The 18,182-nt window shown below is 55.9% G+C and overlaps 2 protein-coding genes across 7 annotated transcripts; one reads left to right on the top strand and one right to left on the bottom strand.

The window, feature by feature from the left end:
• The first annotated feature begins 13 nt into the window (after positions 1 to 13).
• Positions 14 to 6,992, top strand: BUD31 (BUD31 homolog). Of its 2 annotated transcripts, none has more exons than XM_070460363.1 (6): positions 14 to 298; positions 1,498 to 1,619; positions 1,986 to 2,108; positions 4,938 to 5,060; positions 5,281 to 5,447; positions 6,752 to 6,992. In XM_070460363.1, exons 3-6 carry the CDS (start codon positions 2,015 to 2,017, stop codon positions 6,800 to 6,802), a joined length of 435 nt encoding a protein of 144 aa, XP_070316464.1. In that variant the 5' UTR covers positions 14 to 298; positions 1,498 to 1,619; positions 1,986 to 2,014; the 3' UTR covers positions 6,803 to 6,992. The 2 variants fall into 2 exon arrangements, with proteins under 2 accessions (XP_070316464.1, XP_070316463.1); XM_070460362.1 differs by having other exon boundaries at positions 14 to 432.
• Positions 6,901 to 18,077, bottom strand: PTCD1 (pentatricopeptide repeat domain 1). Of its 5 annotated transcripts, none has more exons than XM_070460357.1 (10): positions 17,941 to 18,077; positions 17,674 to 17,823; positions 16,406 to 16,907; positions 14,930 to 15,070; positions 13,456 to 13,674; positions 12,615 to 12,716; positions 11,165 to 11,872; positions 9,960 to 10,076; positions 9,130 to 9,312; positions 6,901 to 7,580 (listed from the first exon to the last, which is right to left on the bottom strand). In XM_070460357.1, the coding sequence occupies exons 3-10, from the start codon at positions 16,883 to 16,885 to the stop codon at positions 7,398 to 7,400; spliced, it is 2,133 nt and encodes a 710-aa protein (XP_070316458.1). In that variant the 5' UTR covers positions 16,886 to 16,907; positions 17,674 to 17,823; positions 17,941 to 18,077; the 3' UTR covers positions 6,901 to 7,397. The 5 variants fall into 5 exon arrangements, with proteins under 5 accessions (XP_070316458.1, XP_070316459.1, XP_070316460.1 ...); XM_070460358.1 differs by having other exon boundaries at positions 17,699 to 17,823; XM_070460359.1 differs by lacking the exon at positions 17,674 to 17,823.
• Positions 18,078 to 18,182: the final 105 nt, after the last annotated feature.

The following is an 18,182-nucleotide window of genomic DNA, read 5'->3' as shown; positions in this document are numbered from 1 at the left end:
GGCTGTCCCACGCGCCGCCTGAGCCCAGGCTCGCCCGCGCGCTGCTGGGCAACAGAGGCTCTCCCAACCCTCGCCGTGGGAGGCGCGTGAGCCTGCTAGCCCACCCCGCTGGGAAGTGCGGACGAAAGGAGACAGCGGCGCTGGAATTCTACACAGGCAGGGCTGCGGACACCTAAGGCAACGCCGTCGCCGCGCTCCTTGCGGGGCGGGGCTCCACGAGGACCTCATCGTGAAGAGATACTCGGGGGAGCTGAGGCGGTGGATACAGAAGGGACGTTGCGTCGCGGCGGAGGGCGTAGTGAGTGTTTCCCTTCTCTTCTCTAGGATCTTGGTGACGGCTGGGGGCCAGGGATCAGACGTCTGCGTTGGCCCAGAGGGCGATCTGAACAGCTGAACTGGGACCGGTTCGGGCCTCTGGACCCGAAGGTCGAAGTGAGTTCCCGAGACTAGGCGGCTTCTTGCTGGTTCCGCGGAGGGGATGGGAAATGTGGGGGTTCCCTGGCTTCTAGGTTTCCCCGCCCTTATTTTTCCCGCTCCGCGCCCCCCCCGCCCCCCGCCTAGAACGTTTGTTATCTAAATATTGCTTTTCCTTGTAATCCCGGTTCAGATGCCATAGTCTTCCTGAGCCTTTTTACAACCCCGGTTGTAGCGTCTTCACTCGCTTTTTTCCGAACGCCTTTGCGCTCTCCGCCCCTCCCGCGCGCTACCCCCACTCTAACACCGTCCCACATCTCTTTCTTCCTGACCAGGTTGCTTCTTAGCTGTTACCTCCCATGGGAGGCCTCCACTGACTCCCAAGCTGGGCCAGGCCCTAGACTCTCCGTGGTTCTTAGTTAGCATAGTGGTCATTCCCTTGTCTTTGTCCTCCCAGCCCGTGCTCTTTGGGACAGGGACCAGATTCCATTCGTCTCTAGCTTTAGAGCAGGGGAGACAAGTGTAAAGACCTCAGATTTGGGAGTCAGGAGCCCCCGATGAGTCAGACTCTGCCGGTTCCCAGCTCTGTGCGACCCTGAGTTTGATCTTCTGTAAGGTGGTTACTGAGAATTCACGTAGTGGGGCGAGGAGGGCGGGCTTCGTAAACATCAGGAGGGAGGAACTGAATGAGCGTGGGAAAGGAGGAGTCTGCTTAAAGATAATTAACATGAGTTCTCTTTTAGTATATTTTTAAAAATATTTTGAAAATATTTATTTGACTGCACCGGGTCTTCCTTGAGGCATGCAAACTCTTAATTGCGGCATGTGGGAACTAGTTCCCTGACCAGGGATGGAACCCAGGCCCCCTGCATTGGGAGCTCAGAGTTCAGCAACTGGACCACCAGGAAGTCCCCCCCTGAGTTCTGTTAGCTGTGAAATGCCTTGCGGTTTGAAAAATGACTCGCTGTGTAGATCTGGGCTGGTGTGTTCTTTGGGCTTTACATGACTTCCTTTATATAGTATGTCTGTTGGGTTTAAAAGAGACCTTGGCAATCCAGTTAATACACTGTCCTCACCTTACAGACAAGATTGAGGACCAGAAAGGGAATGTGACCTCTCCAAAGTCATAGCTGGACAAGAATCCGAGCCTGTAACTGAAGACACCTGAGATCTTTCTATTATACTCTTGGGAAGCAGACCCTAAGGTACTTTGGTTTCACTCTTCTTCCTTTTTAAACACTCATCTTTGCTCTCCCAATCAGTCTCCCTTACACTGTGTTGTAATTCCCTTTCCACTTTGCATTTCCTTGCTAGAATATCACCTTCTCAGGGACAGTGTGTGTCTTATTCTCTGTATGATAATAGTAAAACTCTACTAAGCACACATTAAATACCAGGCATGTTAACATATAATCAAGTCCTCACATGGCCCCATAAGTAGATTCTCCCCATTACACCGATGAGGAAACAGATTTACGGATATGAATGTGCACCAGAGTTGTGGCTTGTGAAGTCCTCAGGGATCCTGAGGCTCAGAAACCAATTCATTTAATTTTCTTTTTCCCCCACAGATTTTTGCAGACTATCTTCTGGGGAAAAAATGCCTAAAGTCAAAAGAAGCCGGAAAGCTCCCCCAGATGGGTGGGAGTTGATTGAGCCAACACTGGATGAATTAGATCAAAAAATGAGAGAAGGTGAGTTGTGGAGTTCTTGCCTGGATGGACTGTGTCCCAAGGATAAATGGGAAGAGACAGGCTGCACCACCGAGGCCGCCTGACACTGACATGTTTTGTTTGCTTTTTAACTGATAGGGATACTATAAATGCCAGAAAGTAAGATAATACAAATGAGAAGGTCCTCAAAAGTGTTTTGGGGGAAAAAAATGCTTTTGAGTATATAAGACCTTTAGGGAGTGTACATCAAATAGTCTACTTAGAATTATTTACTGGTAGAAGTATATTTAAAATCACACAAAATACATTTACTTGGAAAATCCTGTTCTTTTTCACTCAAAATTTTCTGAAATGTTTTTATTTGGATTTTTCTTGTGGGTTTGTTTTCATCATCGCTTTGTTTTTGCATCATCTACCAGTTCTCCAGAATGCACAATCTTCACTTCCCCCTAAGTGTTATGTGGTCCTGCAGTTTGTGAATCAGTACAGTGTGCAGTTTTGGGAAATTTAACCTGAAGCCACAAGCATTGTTGGCCCTGTTGTTGTTCAGTTCCTAAGTCATGTCCTACTGTTTGTGACCCCATGGACTGCAGCACGCTGGGCTTCACCATCTCCTGGAGTTTGCTCAAATTCATGTCCGTTGTCGGTGATGCCATCCAACTGTCTCATCCTCCACCATCCTCTTCTCCTGTTGGCCCTATCACAGTATTAACTACTTACTGAATTGCTTTTTAAAGCAATCTTTTTTTCTTAAAGGTTTTTGGTAATTAACCCTTGTTATTCTGAAGTCATCCCTTCAGCAGTAGTAGTAAGTGGGTGTTAACTTTGCTTCCTTTTTTTGAAGCTGAGTATATCAGGTAACTTCTACTAAATACCCAGAATTTGCAATAATCAAGGTCTTTGGGGCTGATTTTTTTCTCCTAACAGATCTTTATTCAACATAAAGGAACTTAAAGAGATTGCTGTAATAGAAAAGATAATTTGTGAGTCCTTGGAAATAAACCTCTTTTTAAGAGGTGACTTCTTGAAGGGAGAGCATTTAGGTGGATAAGATGTTCTTTACCGTCAAAAGTGTTCTTTTTCTTTAACCATCTAGTTCTTCTCGGCTTTCCCATTTTTGATACGCAGGTTTTAAGCCCCAGTTTCCTGTTGCTTTCACTTCCACTATAAAGAAAATGAGTGGCTGGCAGGTGGTGGCAGAGCTGATTCAGTATTGGGGACAGCAGCGAGCTCTGGGGTGGGCAGAAGCTGCTCCCCACCCAGGGCCCTTTCTGCCATGTCAGATGCAGCCTCAGCTTTTCCAGCTTTGCTGTTTTTTTCCCCTGCCCAAGATGAGCCAGAAATCCAGCTTTTCTATGTGAACTCTTCCAATTTAACATTCAAACCTAAAAAAAAGCATCTATGGGGGAACCAAAGCCTGCCTCCAGGCTGGCAGGGGCTGCCAGCCTCCAGTTTGTTGCCTTCAACTCAAGTTTTGTCTTTGGGATTTGCAGCCACGCTCTGAGGCCACAGAGGACCAAAGCCAGTGGCACTACTGGCCTGTCCTTCTGATGTGAGTTGTTCACACTTGTTGAAGCAGTTGGCACTATTACCTTAGAAAGGAAAGTTGCTGTTTTCTCTTTTAGTTTGTCCCTGGTATTTCCTAGCTCAGCACAACTGCCCAGCTCTTTGTATATCTCCTAGTTTACTACTCAGGTTTTTGTATAGCCACTATTACCCGAGAAGTCCCCAAACAACAAAAAGCCTTATTATAGGGACTGAGGAACAGAGAAGGGTGTGGTGGGGGTTTTATGGGTGACTGAGAAGTGTAGGCACTATCTCTGTGGACTGTAACTAGGACTGGTAAATAACTTTGCTTTTACAAGTACTTTAAACTAGTTGAAAGTCAAGCATAATCAGTACTTGAATAATGAACATGTGTTTAGACTTTTTAAGAGTGGCACTTTAAAAGAATTGTTGCTCTGGTTCTGGAGTTAATAGGCCATTTGGGGCATTAACTAAGAGGCAGAAACCTGAGTCTGCCCTGAGCCACGAGGTCCCTACCCCTGGCCTCTTTTCATACCCTCCCAGGGGCAGGACTCCACATTGCCCACTGCAGGCTGCCTTTCACTGTGTGTGTGGACCTGTCCAAAATGATATCTAAGAATGTTCACATGACCTTGTGAAAACAGGTCCAAAGAGAAATGCTGTGATTAAAACCTTAAGAGATGACTCCAAGCAGAGGAGCTTCTCTGGTGGCTCAGTGGTAAAGAATCTGCCTGCAATGCAGGAGATGTGGGTTCCACTCCTGGGTCAGGAAGATCCCCTTGGAGGAGGCCATGGCAACCCACTCCAGTATTCTTGCCTGGAGAATCCCATGAACAGAGGAGCTTGGTGGGCTACAGTCCATGGGGTCGCAGAGTGTGACGTGACTGAGCAACTAAACACCACCACCAAAGCGTGGGAAGGTTCCACTTCTAGGACAGCCAGGCCTGAGGCGCTCCGTGGTCCCCACCACCACCTCCCTCAGTCACCCCATGCGGCCACGTGGCTTTCCACACTAGGTTCGCCATCCCTTCCATGTTACCTTCTCCTCTGTGGCCGTTTCCCCTTAGCACCAGGGGCTGGTCTGCCTCCTCCCCAGGTCGTGGCTGTGGTCTGTCTTGTTCACTGCTGTACACTGGGTACTTGGCATGCTCTCACCCTCAGCAGACACGCGGTGTCGCCAAATCCTCATCCCTGCCTTTGGCTTAGATCGCAGAACCCTGTTTATTGAGCTGAATTACAAATCCCGAGTGATAGAACAATACTGTATTCTGTGCAGACTAACCTACTCTCCACAACAAAGCAAACACCGTGTTTTCTCTGCAGCTGAGACAGAACCTCACGAGGGAAAGAGAAAAGTGGAATCTCTGTGGCCCATCTTCAGGATCCATCACCAGAAGACCCGCTACATCTTTGACCTCTTCTACAAGCGGAAAGCCATAAGCAGAGGTGACTGGCCACATGTTCTCTTGGCCTTTCCAGCTTGAGTGGCTGTCCAATTTAAGTAATTCTTGAAACCTCATCAAGCATCATGATGCTTCCTGTTTCCAAAAAACGAAAGGGGGCCAGTGTTGACTAAACACTGTTTCTCAGGGTGGGCAGTGATGGGCTGTGGGCTGGAGAGCTTTGTTAAACTGTAGTCTGATGGCCCTTCCCTGTCTTTTTGCAGAACTGTATGAGTACTGTATTAAAGAAGGCTATGCAGATAAAAACCTGATTGCAAAATGGAAAAAGCAAGGGTATGAGAACCTGTGCTGTCTGCGGTGCATCCAGACACGGGACACCAATTTTGGGACAAACTGCATCTGCCGGGTCCCCAAAAGCAAGCTGGAAGTGGTAATGCCACACCCCCCACCCCCCGCCTGATGCCAGCATGAGCAGTTTAGCTGACCACAATGGGTTTTATGTTCTGTTCTGTGGCTGGGTATTCTGCTGGCCCTCCCCCTGGGAGGGAGCCCCTCTGGTCAGGGATCCGTGCCAGGAAAGTTACTGGTTCCTATCCTCACATAGGAAATGTGGATGATGACCCCCACCCCAGCGTGGCTGAGAGGGCTAACCCAGGGGAGGGTGGGCCAGGCTGCAGGGGTTCGTCCTCCTTTTCTCCCGGCCTCCTGTTGCTCCCAGTGACACTTCAACTTGAGCCTCACTGCATTTTGTGCCAGAACTCTCGGGGTGGCGAGGGAACGGTGCTGGGCATGCAGTGGTGAGCTCTGTGTGCAGGCTCCCCTGAAGGGGAGCGGCAGCAGGTGCGGAGGAGGGTTACTGGGCCGTTAGCGGCCTGTGAGTACAGCCCCTCGGCTGCCCGTGAGCAAGGTCAGGCCAGATGCCCTCTTTCTCATGGTCCCTTCAGGCTGTAGCACTGGCTAGTTTGTGTGCAGAGCCTTGGCTCTGGCCCATGGGCTTCAGCTCAGCAGGCAGGTCTGTCCCCCTGAGTCCTCTGGAAGCTCAGGATGGGTGTGCGGAGTAGTGGAGGGCGGGCATAGGCTGCCTTCCAAGGGAGGCTCTGTGTAGGTCTGGGGGGGGCGGGCAGAGCAGCAGGAGCCCCACGGTGCGGTGTCCAGAACAGATTTAGTTAGTTACACCACTGGATCTTGTTTCCTTAGACCAGTCTTGCTTCTCCAAAAAAGAGGGGAAAAGAGAATAAACCCCTTTTCTGAACTGGGCAGGCCCCTGGCCGGACACTAGACCACACACCTGGCCCGGGGTACAACTGTCCTGCCACCATACAGGTTCAAGGACACCCCGTTCTCCCCACACCCTACTAGAAAGCTCCTCAGCCCAGAGGACACCGTGAGGCCCTGGCACTGAGCCCCGAGCGCAGAGCACAGTTGCCTCCAGCTCATTGAAGGGTGTGTCATGCTTGCTTCACAGAATAAGAGCAATCACTCAGATTTTTTTTTCTTTCTTTTTGGGACCAAGTATGTACATTGAATTTGTATGAATTAAATCCAGACAGAGATGTAACTGTCAACAGCAGCTGTTCCCATTTTCATGAGGGAACCAAATTTTCCCCATCCTGCACCATCACAGAGGGTTTCTGAGGATGGTCCATGGGGAATGGATGTCCCATGGCCTTGCTTCCCGGGGGGGGGTGTGTTCCCGCGTGTGGGCGCAGGGTCTCAGGGGTCCTCTGTCCGCAGGGCCGGATCATCGAGTGCACGCACTGCGGCTGCCGGGGCTGCTCTGGCTGAGCATCGGGCCCAGACCTCCACCCACCCTGGACTCTGGGCTGCGCAGGACTCCGCCCGTCATGTCACTCTTTGCTGGGAGCAGCTTTTCCTCAGAGCGGTCCCCAGGCCCGACTAGAAGCATGGTCTCCTGTGGGAAGGCTTTGGTGTTCATCAGCTATGATTTGTAGAAATAAAAAAAACTTCTAAACCTTTTGGCCTTCACGTCCCTTCTTTCTCAGAGCCAGCGGTCTGGCACCCAGGAGGACGGCACCAGGCCCCAGAGACTAGACGCCCTTGGGACTCGATCCCGACTCCACCTCATCGGTGCCGTGGGACCTGGAGCGAACTCACCCTCCTCGTCGTCACCCTCAGACGGGGAGGGCCTGAGATGACGGACCAAGGTGGCCACGCTGCTCTGGCACTTGCCATGAACTTGTTGGGCACCTGGGCCAGCATTCGTCCTCAGACCGACACCTAAGCTGGAGCTCTGACCCTGGACTTTGCCTCATGCTTGCAGCTGCCCCAGCAAGTTCAGTCTTCCATGTGAAGGGGACTCTCGGGGTTCCCACAGAGCCACGTGAAGGCTGCGCACTTTGGGGGTCCTAGGACCTCTTCATCACCTGCCCCCAGGGCCGCTGTCCATGTCAGCCTCGGTGATGGTATCCTGGTCTCCTTTGGGTTTCGTCTGGAATTTCTGCCACGGGTGGGGGGTTTCCTCTGCTGGCATCCCTTTCAGCCACTGCTTATAATAAGCCCGGAAGCCATCAATCTTCTCCAAGTAGGTGTTTTTCCCTTTGTACTGTAATTGGAAAAGCATGGCGTTCAGAGGGGCCACAAGAAGACACTGCCTGCTACCTACAGCGGACCCCAAACCGCGGCAGGTGGCTCAGGCCTCAGGGAAGCTGTTCTTGCTTGCAGTTGGTCAAAAGGAAAAGGGCAGAGAAGCTGCTCAACAGAGAGTACTGCTGAGCCCCTCTAGCCAGGGATGGCACCCCAGCCCCCCAAAGCTAGACTCGCCGGGGGCCACTGCTCTGCCCACGCTGCTGAGCCCCTCCTGCTTGGCACAGACACTGCCGCAGGGGTCTTGGGTCTCAGGAGAGATGGGACAAAGGAAAGGAGACAAGACGCGCCAGGTAGGTAGCAAGAGAAAGCTGACAGAGTACCTAGATAAAAAGACAAAGATGCGTGATCTAAACACTGCTACCACGTGATGATAAACGGGTTGATTCAAAAGGTTTAGCAATTCTGAACGCATACCTGATAGAGCCTGAAAGTTCATGCAGCAAAAATTTGACAACAGACACAAGCTCCCCATCATGAGTGAGTGTGAATGTATGAGTGAATACAATAAGGTTTAGGCTTGTATTTGCTGACTCTTGGCTGAGCCTGAGAAGACCCTCAGTGGGTCCTCCATGGAGAACTTTGCAATATGGAACCAACAAAAGCCTAGTCTATGGAGTATGCAAAGAACTGAAGAATCAGTAAGACAATCAGCTGGTCAAAGTGCCCAGCCCCGCCCTCTGCCCGCTACACTCTCCACGGCTGTCGCACTAATTACTAAGCCTTCTTTAATGGCACTCAGCAACCTCCCTGCACAGCTGTCCCTGACCCCAGCCCCATGGCTTGGTGTGTCCTGGCTGACTTGCTCCCTACCCATCAGGCCACAGAGCCTGACGCGGTAGACCTCAAAACCAGAACCGGAGAGCCTGACACCTACGGAACAGCAAGGAGAGAAGTGGCCGTTACAGAACATTCTGTCACCACCCTCCTGCCATCCCCATTCACTCAGCGAACAACAGTGTGTGCTGGGCGCCTGACGACGGGCAGGGACCCGGGATCCGGAGAGCAAGACAGACAGTCCCCACCTCCAGGGGCGTTCACTCTCCTTACAGTGAGGGTCACACACAAGTACGTGTGAGCACAGGCCGTGAAACAGGATGAAGAGGAGCCATGCTGTAAGGAGGCGGCCAGCGGGGCCCCGCTGAGGAAGAGCCGCCCGAGCTGGGGCCGACGGGATGAGACAGAAGCAGGAAGGTGAAAAGCAGGGGCCCTGCTGGGAAGACGAGAACCCTGAGGCATGGGAAAGGCCGGTATCATCTAGAAGCAACCATGGGCCGGGGGCTGACGGCACCAAGGGGAGAGCGACCTGACAGAGATGAGTCACGTGGACAGGGACCGGCCAGCTGTGGTCTGAGGAGTGTGGATCCTCCCCAAGGGGGCCACAGACAGTTTAAAGCGAGAGGATGCCAATCCCAGGAGGTCAGCACGGGGGTTGGGTGGGGTGGGGTGGGCGTGAGGGTGACGCTGGCCAGGGAGACGATGGGCACGTCAGGGCCGGGTGCACTGACCCGGTCAAAGCTGGGTGGGTACTGGGCCGCGAACTCCAGCTGGCGGATGACCACTTCGTTCACGGGGACTCTGTTCTGCCTCATGTCCTTCAGGATGTCGATGAGATAGGCGTAGTCCAGCTTCTTGACGGCCGCGTTGATGAGGGTGCTGTAGATGTGGGCGTTGGGGGTCATCTGGGACTCCTGGAACATTCAGCGAGAGGATGGCGGTGGTTGGGAGAGCGTGGCCCTATGGGGCACGTCAGACTTGGGGAGCCACCCTGCCGCCCGGGCCTGCTCTGCAGACCAGCCCCCAGGGGTGAGAAGGGCAGGACCTCGAAGCAACAACAGGCTGTACTCCCTACTCCACACAACCTGCGTGGGTCCATCCCCGGCAGCTGAAGGCCCTGCCCTCTCAGCCCTGAAGAACTTGGAGAGAAAGCAGAGGGTTGTTCTCAGAGATCAACGAACTCAGGCAGTAAACCATGGGCAGGAGATGCCTCCTGGGGGTTCGCTGCACACCTGTCCCCCGAGAATTCTGGCCCTCCCTGTTCCCATCACGGCCTCCATGCCCCTAAAGGGTTGGGGCCAAGAGCCACCCCCTCCCCTCAACCTCACCCCACGGCCACACCTCAGTGATAACAGCCCTGGCTCTCAGCGCCCGTGCAGCCCCTCACCACGGTCTCCTTTCTCCCAAACTGGACAATGACCCTTCTCACTTGAAGCTCAAGACCCCACTCTCCCTACCCTGCTCCCCACAGCTTACCCTGAGTACAGAGGCCTGGGGGGTTCGGGAGGCCCCCACACCCCCACCCTCACCCCCGGGGCCTGCCCAGGCAGGGCCCACTCACCCTCATGTCCGAGAGCAGCTGAAGGCCGTCCTCTGGCCTGCGACACCCGATGGCCAGGCTGCAGAACGTCTGCAGGTTGGGGACGATGCCCCTCTTTGCCAGGACAGGCAGCAGGGCCTGTGGGGACAGAGGCGGCATCACCGTGAGCTGTAACCCACCAGCCCAGTGAAAGCCTTCTCTGGTGAAGCCTGCGGCTGGATGCTGGAGACACTGGGGCACGGTTCTTCTCCGAAGCCTCGCGGCTCCCCCTGCTGACCACCCCAGCACTCGAGGCTGGGGTCTGGCCCAGCACCTTACTGCCCAGCTCCCTGGATTCAGCAGCTCCGCAAGGACACCCTGCCTTCCGGCCTGCTGGTCCCCAACAGGCCATCTCTCCTCCGGATCCTCCGTGTTCCTGCCCCTCCTGCTCCTTGACCAGCCACCATCCACTCTGTGCTCAGGACTTGGACATGGATCGAGCAGCAGGGGCCTCAGGGCATGGTGGTCCCGCAGTCCAAGGCTGGAGACAAAGCCAACAACAGCGTGTGCAGTGCAGGCTGAGGGAGTCCCGGGCGGGAGGAGAGGAAGAGGATGCCTGCTCAGGCCGGGTCAGGGCGGGTCTGCGGAGGGGCTCGAGAGAAAGCTGTGCTGGACACAGAGGGCCTGACGGCAGAGGCTGCTCTGTCACCTGTGATGCTCGTGAGAGCCCAGGTCAGAGCTTCTGGCAAAAAGGGAAGCGCACAGAAACATGTATGAATGGACGAAATCCCGTGAGGGCCCTGGTGTCCCCGTGTGTGAAATGGGTAAAGCCATGGGCGGCAGAGCTTCCTGGTGTGGTCAGTAAAGACACATGATGCCAAACTCTCAGGACAGCATCAAGCAAAGTGAGTGTGACAATGGACGATGTCGCGGAGGTTGGTGGGGTGGGTGGTGGGGGCTGAGGCTGGGCACACTCAGGAACCACCAGCCTCTCAGGCCACGTGTCCCCATATGCTGCATCGGTGCAAGCACTTGTTTGCAGTCTGCCCCATCACTGGGAGCCCCCCGGGGGGCGGGGGGTATGGCTGGTCCACCACTCGATTCCCAGTTGTCACCCAAGCCCAGGCCTAAACGGGGGCTCTGGGCAGTCTGCCCACCTCTGGCAGGAATGACTGACACGCCTGCAGGAGAGAGTCCAGGGAGGAAGGAGAGGAGGGAGCCTGTGCCTCCTCCCCCGAGCCCCTCACCTTTGCCCCCTCCAGGTCGCCCTGCTTGCTCTTCTTCCTCATCAGCGTATTGAAGAAGGTCAGGTCGGCCTCCACCCCGTGCGTGTCCAGGACGCTCAGCAGTGAGGACTCTGCAGGGCTCCCAGGCTCCACCACCTCCGCCAGCAGCGTGAGGGTTTTGATGTCAGGGTGAAGCCCGTGCTCCGCCATCTTGCCGAGGAAGCCCTCCAGGCCACCCATCAAGGCCAGTCTGTCGGCAGGGGTGCTCACGGTCCCAAAGGAGACCACAGCCAAGGGGGCCGCCCCCAGGGTCAGGAGGTTGGCCTCCAGCCCCCAGGGAGGAGGCTTCGGGGCCACAGAGGTGAGGGCCACCGTGTGGTCGGGCTCTGCTTTGGTCTCCATCCCAGACTGGGCCTGGCCGGGGACTCTGGCCTCCTGAGGCTCCGGAGGCCCCTCAAGTGCCTGAGAAGGTTCCAGAAACAGCTGCCTCTCTAGGGCCTCCACGTGCAGCTTGGCCAATAGGCTGCAGTCTGGCCCGACCTGGGCTCTCCTCCTGGTCTTCCGCTCCCCGGCCCGGGGCTGGAACAAAGCCATCTCCTCCCTGGGCCTCAGAAGCACCGCTGAGGCCACCGCCGGGTCCCCCAGCCCACAGTCCCGAGCTGCCCCCAACAGCAGGTTGTAGCCATGCTGGCTTGGCTGGAGCCCCAGACTCAGCATCTGCCTCCACACCTGCGGAGGAGAGGCAGACCTCAGCCCCCAGCCCCCTCTCCAACAAGCCTTCAGCAGAGCAGGCATCAGTGGGCAAATGGGGCATGTGAAAGACTCCAGGCTCTGGGCAACTGAGGACCCAGGAACCTGGTCCCCGAACCCTGGGAGCCCACACAGGCACCCTCCTCCCCTCCTACGTATGTGTTAGCTGCGCAGTTGTATCCGACTCTTTGCAACCCCAGGGACTGTAGCCCACCAGGCTCCTCTGTCCATGGGATTCTCCAGGCAGCAATACTGGAGTGAGTAGTCATTCCCTCCTCCAGGTAATCTTCCCAACCCAGGGATCAAACCCGTGTCTCTTGGGTTTCCTGTGCTGGCAGGCAGATTCTTCACCACTAGCGCCACCTCCCCTCCTGGCTCATCCCAAATTGTGTCGCACTTCCACCCCTCTGCTTCTCCCAGCCCTTCTCCCTACTCCCTGCGAAGGAACGGCCAGAGAGGCCAGGTTCTGGAAGAGTATAGGCAGACTTAAGGGTTGGATTCAGCTGCACTTTCCGAGTGCCTGGTGTGCACCCATCTGTAAAACTCAGGGAACAGTGTGCTCCAGGAGGCCAAAAGATCACAAATATAAAAGCATCCAGCACGGGGCAGGAGCAGGTGCTCAAGAAATGACCCAGAATCATCATTTGCCCCCAGCACAGGTACGTGGAGGGGGACCAAGCGGGGCAGCAAGAGACAGGAAGAACAGCCAGGCGGGACAGACCTGCAGGGCGTACCGGAAGCCAGTCTTCTTGTCCTGGATGCAGCCCATGAGCAGGTAACTGAAGGTCTCCTCTGTGATCGCGTGCCCTTTCTGGATGATTTCCTAGGGGAAGGAACGAAGAAGGCCTGCTGGGACTCTGCAGGAGAGCTGAGGCCCAGACTCAGGCCCACTGGATCTGGCTCAGGACCGACAGACACCCCACGGCAGACCCAGGGCTGCGTATCCTGAGCAGTGGGGCCCGAATCCGGCCTGGGCCGGCTCAGTACCAGCCGCAGCAGAGCTCCCCACGGCCTGCGCTCCCTCCTCCCCTCTTTCCCAGGCCTCTCTTCCTGGCTCTACTCCTATCACTTCTGTGCAGCCGCTCCATGAAGATCCACCCAGGAGCCACTCTTGCACACAAGGCTTTGGACCTGCCCAGAGTAGGCTTCACGTCCCAGCTTCGCCGCTGGCCTGCTCTAGGAGTCTGGGAAGCATTAGGCGCCCATCTCGGTTTCCTCATCAGTGAAGCAGAAGCCACAGGACTTGCTTTGTAAGATCTTTGGAACGATGCCCCAGTGAGTGCCAATTCCTCTTCAGTGCTATGCATCTCACCAGCGAGGGCCCTCAGCGGGACATAGCACACCACAGCACACACAGCACCCTGACCTCACGGGGCGGGGGCCTCCCTGTCCCACCCAGGGCTCTGACTGCAGGGACGCCTCAGTGAGCCCCAGAGGCCGACAGGGCGCCTGTCTCATTGGCGCCTGAACCTTCCCATGAGAGGAACGCAGAGGGCACAGCCTCAGTCTGGCCTCGCAGAACTCACTCTGAGTGGGGAGCAGGAAGGAAGGGACAGCCCCACCTTAAACACATCCAGGCACATCCTGAGGTCCGCGCACAGGGCAGCCATCTTCAGCAGTGCGTGGTACGTTTTCAAGTTGAGCTGGAAGTTTCTGGCCCGAAGCTGCTGCCGTAGCTTCAGGGCGCTCTGCAGTGCCGAGTCCTTCCAGGGGGACTCGGCGCACACGTTGAACAGGGCTGTGTAGGTGGCGTCTGAGGGCTCCAGGTCCCGCTTCTTCATCTGCGGAGACAGGGAGAAACTTGGAGGTGGCTCTGGGGTCAGCTGGACGCACAGGCCACAGGGACAGGAGGCTAGAGAGGACTCTGCTTCTGCACCAAAGGGGCCTGGAGCGGGGCCTGTGTCAAGGCAGAGCCGACCGGCACACAGAGCCGGGCTCTCCAAGCCCCTGACTCACCCTGAGCGGCCCTGAGAGCTGGCCTCGCTCCCCAGAGGCACCAAACAGGAAAGCGTCCTCCCCAAGGCACTCAGCAGCCCACCCTGAGCCTGAAGTGCTCTTACGGCATGCTCTTCCTGATGCTCCTGCCCTCTGGCCACCCAGGCTGCCCTGACTGTTAGGATCTGTGGAATAGATCTGATCTGGAAAAGGGCAGGAGGGGTCATCAAACCCCAGCTCCAATGTTTAGTAACTGAGGGGTCGTGGGCAATCAGCTTGTCATTGGAAAAACGGGGGTGATACGGTCACACTGGAAGGTTGTTACAAAGGAGACTGTCTTGGGAGAGTGGCCCCTGGAGCAGCAGCCGGGAGCACGGCCCTGCAGCGCATCTCGGGCCTCCCCAGCCCTCCTCCGGCCCGGCTGACACTGCTTAGCAAGCCCTCCAGGGGACGGAGTTTGAGAAGCTCCTGGTAAAGGCAAGTGCTCGCTGTTTCCCAGAGAAAGGCCACCTGACCAAGGGCAGCAAGCAGCTGCCGCAGAGCGCCCAGAAGCCTGCTCTCAGGCCGCGGCTGGGCTCAACCTCCATGTCAGCGCTCGAGACAGTGCTGACACTTAAACACGGCACTGCGTCTCTCCAGGCCTCAGTGTCCTCACTGGAGAAACGAAGATGGTGATCCCAACTTTGAGGATGGGGGGACACTCTGTATGTGCTCACATATTCCACAGACGTGTACTGAGGACTTAATACAGGCCAGGCACTGGCTACTGGGGTTACCACAACAGGCAAGGCCTGTCTCCACTGAGCTTACTCTCTACAGGGGAGACACACGACAGGCAAATAGCTAACCAGCAACGATAATAAAGATGTGAAGGACACTCAGTGAAAGTGGCTGGAAAGGGCACCTTCGTGGTGGATGAACCACTCCGGCCCAGGTAATGTCAGCTGTGATAAGACCACAAAACAGGCTGGAGAGGTGAAACTGTCCCCCCAGGGCAATGCACTAGCAGGGAACACATTCAGGCCCTGCACCCAACTCTTCTGGGGCCCAAAGCCCGTGTTGTAGGGCGCCTGGCCTGCCGCCCCCCGGCCCCATGCTCACGTCATTGTAGAGCCTGAAGGCCTTCTTCAGGTAGCCGGCCCGCCCGCAGCCCCCGATCAGCACCGTGTAGTTGCACTCGAGGGGCTGGAGGCACTCCTCCTTCAGCATCTGCCTCTCAAACAGGTCCAGGGCCTCGGCCAGCTGGGGAAGGGGGGACACAAGAAAGGGGGCTCAGCAGAGGGATGGAGACCGAGGCTAAGGGACCCTCCCTGAGCTCAAGCCCAGGCTGGCCCAGGAGCCAAACACGCAGCCTGGGCCTCTGCCACCAGCCTCCTGGTCCCTGTGCTCCACTGCAAGGGGACCTCGTGGTGGCCAGGAAGGAAAGCCCACCAGACTCCCACCACCTATGAGCGCTCTTGGCCCCTCAGCTGTGGGGGAACTCCGCAAGCACAGGGGCAATGCCCAGGTAAATGAAGATCTGAAGGAGGTGAGGGAAGGAGCCAGGCGGCTCTCTGAGGAAACAGCCAGTGCAAAGGCCCTGAGGCAGGAGTGTGCTTGGGACCTGGGGGGGTGGGGGGGTGTGGCTGCAGGGGAGAGAGTGAAGGAGGGGAGATGCAGGCAGACAGGGAAGAAGAGGCAGTTTTTGCAGGCTTCATAAGCTATCATGCGGACTCTGGCTTCTCTTTATTTCTCAACTTTTCATTACGGAAAATCTCAAATATACACATGAGTAGACAGGTGTAATTACAAAGACTATTAATGTTTGGCCAATCTTGTTTCACCAATATCCTGCACTCCTCCCTCCAACTCAATTTTTTTTTTTAAAAGCAAATTCCAGACATTTTATCACTTCACTCACAAAAGGTTCAACATATACTGCCAAGAGATATTTGAACACCCCCACTGTCACTGAATACACGGGGAGTGCTAGAGGGAGGAGAAGGGCCACCTGATCTCTGCTCACGGCTTGAAGTCCATGTTGGGGTAAGAGGTGGAGAGAGCCTCGGGGAGACTAGTGACAAGTGTCATAATAGCTGATGGGGGTGGGGGGGGTGGGGGAAGTGGGGAGGAGAAGGCTAGGCCTGGGCATTCAGGGGGAGGGTTGTGAGAAGTTAGGATGGGAGACACTTTGAAGGCAGAGTTGGCGGGAGAAAGAAGACTTAGGGGTGAAGGGATTTGGCCTGGGCGAATGGAAAAACCAGGTTGCCAATTAGTGAGATGAACAAAGTGTAGAGAAATCGAGGTTGGGAACAAGAATGCCAGGCCACTGAGGGTAAGTATAATGGAGATGGTGAGGAGGCAGCTGGATACACAGATAGAGAGCCCGGGGGACAGCTGGGCTGGTAGCAGGAAGATGAGAATGGCATCGAGGAGGGGGCACGGGAAGCCAGGAGGCTGGAGGGTCGCCTGAGGCAGCACTGGGGGAAATGAAGACAGAGGGGAGAGGAGCCCTGAGCATCCCACAGGAGGGCAGGGTGGCCCCTCACAAAAGACGGAAGCAGGAGTCAGGAGCAGCAGAGTCCAAAGGTTCCCTACCTTTCCTTCCCTGATCAGGCGTTTGCACTGAAAGAAGTACCAGTAAGGGGTGTTTCTGGGGCCCCGCCGTGGTTTTGGTTCCAGCTCCGCTTCCTCATCTTCTTCAATATTCTGTTCCTTGAGCCGCAGGTTATATAGCTGGGCTGTCGATTTGTGGAACATTCTCCGAGACGAGTATTTGTTGGAGAGCATCCCAAAGCTCTCCTCCTCCCCTTCCTCCTGGGTGGCAGTGGGGCTGGGCTGGCCGGGGTCAGAGCTGAGGCTGCCTGTGTTCTTCTGGCCTTGCGAGCCGAGGGGCAGCTGAGAGAGAGAGCTGGAGAAGGCTGCTGGCGCTGGCCGAATCCACCCTGCCACCCTAGGCCACGCGGGTCCCTCCCTGCCTCCAGCCCACTGGGCTCTGAGAGGGTCAAGGTGGCACAGGATGGACAGTCCCACGGGGCGGGGGCTGGAGAAGAGCCGAGCAAGCCTCACGAAGTCCATTTCTGGCGTTCTCCTCCGGGGCCTGGTATAGGTCAGCAAAATAATGAAAGTCAATGTCGTTGTCACAAAAGGCAGAAAGAAGACGGTTAAGCGGCACAAGCATGAGTCCTGAGGTCAGAAAGCCTGGGTTCAGACTGCAGCACCACCAAACCATCCTTGTGTCCCTGGGCACTCACTGCTCTGGCCTTCAGTCTCCTTGCTTGTAAACTGGAGTTACCTATAACATCACCCACATGGCAATGATCTAATCTCAAGATACCAGGGTGCAGGCACAGGATGGTGAGCACCCGATAAACTACCGATCTGTACCATTCTGCACCTGGTGAGGCTCCAACAGAAACACAGCGCGAGCCAGTATGTAATTTTAAATCTTCAAGTAGCCACATTAAATAAAAGGTTTACACACATTAATCAAAAGAGAGAATTGTAATTACGGATATTGAAATTGCTACCAGGATGCTTTTAAAACAAACTCATGCTATATGACTATAGAGTCTTCTTTTCCAGGCATTAAGTAACAAGGTCCTATCGATCTGATGAAGCAGCGATGACTGTAAATGAGTTGTAGGAGTTGTGGATACTCTTATCTCCATCATTTACACTCATCCCTATTTGCAATCGCGACTTCGTTTTCGGCACAGCCAACGTCAGGTGAGGAAAGACTTGGGAAGTTTCACTTATGACAATAAAGGTGTAATTTCTTCCTCCCCGAGTTCTTCCACCAGCCCGGGGTTAATAATCCCTGAATCGGAGACCCGCTGCCGCTCTCCTCCCCCAGGGGGACTCACCCTTCCCCAGACCCTTCCGGGGTACCTCAGGCCGACCCGAGCACTCCCTCCACAGGCCTAAACCGGTCCCCTCAGCAGAGGCCTCCACCTCCGACCCTTGCAGCGATCCTCGCAGGCCCTCTGGCCCGCCTTCGCCGGGCGCCCGGGCTCCTTAGAAGGTCAAATGAGAAACTCACTCCGGGAGTCCGGCCCAGTGAACACGCCCGCACCTCGGCCCCGGAGTCCGCGCCACCCCCGCCCCGCCTCGCGTCACGGCCAGGCCCGAACCCGCCACGCCGCGCCGCGTCCCCGGCTCCGCGTCTCCAACGCGCTCTCCCAGGTGCGCCCCGGCCGATCTCCCGCAGGCCCAGTTCGCGTCGCGAACTCCCGGCGTGGCTTCAGGTCGCGCACGGAGGTGGGACGGTCGGTGAGCGGCTAGTCGAGCCTAGCGGAGCGGCCCGCGCTCTGCTCTCCATTGGCCCGGCCTGAACAGGCGAAAAGGGCCGGCGCGGGCTCCGGGAGCTCCCGGC

Source organism: Odocoileus virginianus, chromosome 33, assembly GCF_023699985.2.
Source record: "Odocoileus virginianus isolate 20LAN1187 ecotype Illinois chromosome 33, Ovbor_1.2, whole genome shotgun sequence".
Taxonomy (NCBI): Eukaryota; Metazoa; Chordata; class Mammalia; order Artiodactyla; family Cervidae; genus Odocoileus; species Odocoileus virginianus.
This window is presented reverse-complemented; position numbering and strand designations above follow the sequence as displayed.

Bases quoted from the DNA above. Each gene is read 5' to 3' on its own strand.
- BUD31 (XM_070460363.1), top strand. From the start codon at position 2,015: ATGCCTAAAGTCAAAAGAAGCCGGAAAGCTCCCCCAGATGGGTGGGAG. The intron at 2,109-4,937 runs GTGAGTTGTGGA...TTTTCTCTGCAG, and splicing joins AGATCAAAAAATGAGAGAAG to CTGAGACAGAACCTCACGAG. The intron at 5,061-5,280 runs GTGACTGGCCAC...GTCTTTTTGCAG, and splicing joins GCGGAAAGCCATAAGCAGAG to AACTGTATGAGTACTGTATT.
- PTCD1 (XM_070460357.1), bottom strand. From the start codon at position 16,885: ATGGACTTCGTGAGGCTTGCTCGGCTCTTCTCCAGCCCCCGCCCCGTG. The intron at 13,675-14,929 runs GTGAGCATGGGG...CTGTCTCCGCAG, and splicing joins CCTTCAGGCTCTACAATGAC to ATGAAGAAGCGGGACCTGGA. The intron at 9,313-9,959 runs GTGAGTGGGCCC...TGAATGTTCCAG, and splicing joins AGCTGCTCTCGGACATGAGG to GAGTCCCAGATGACCCCCAA.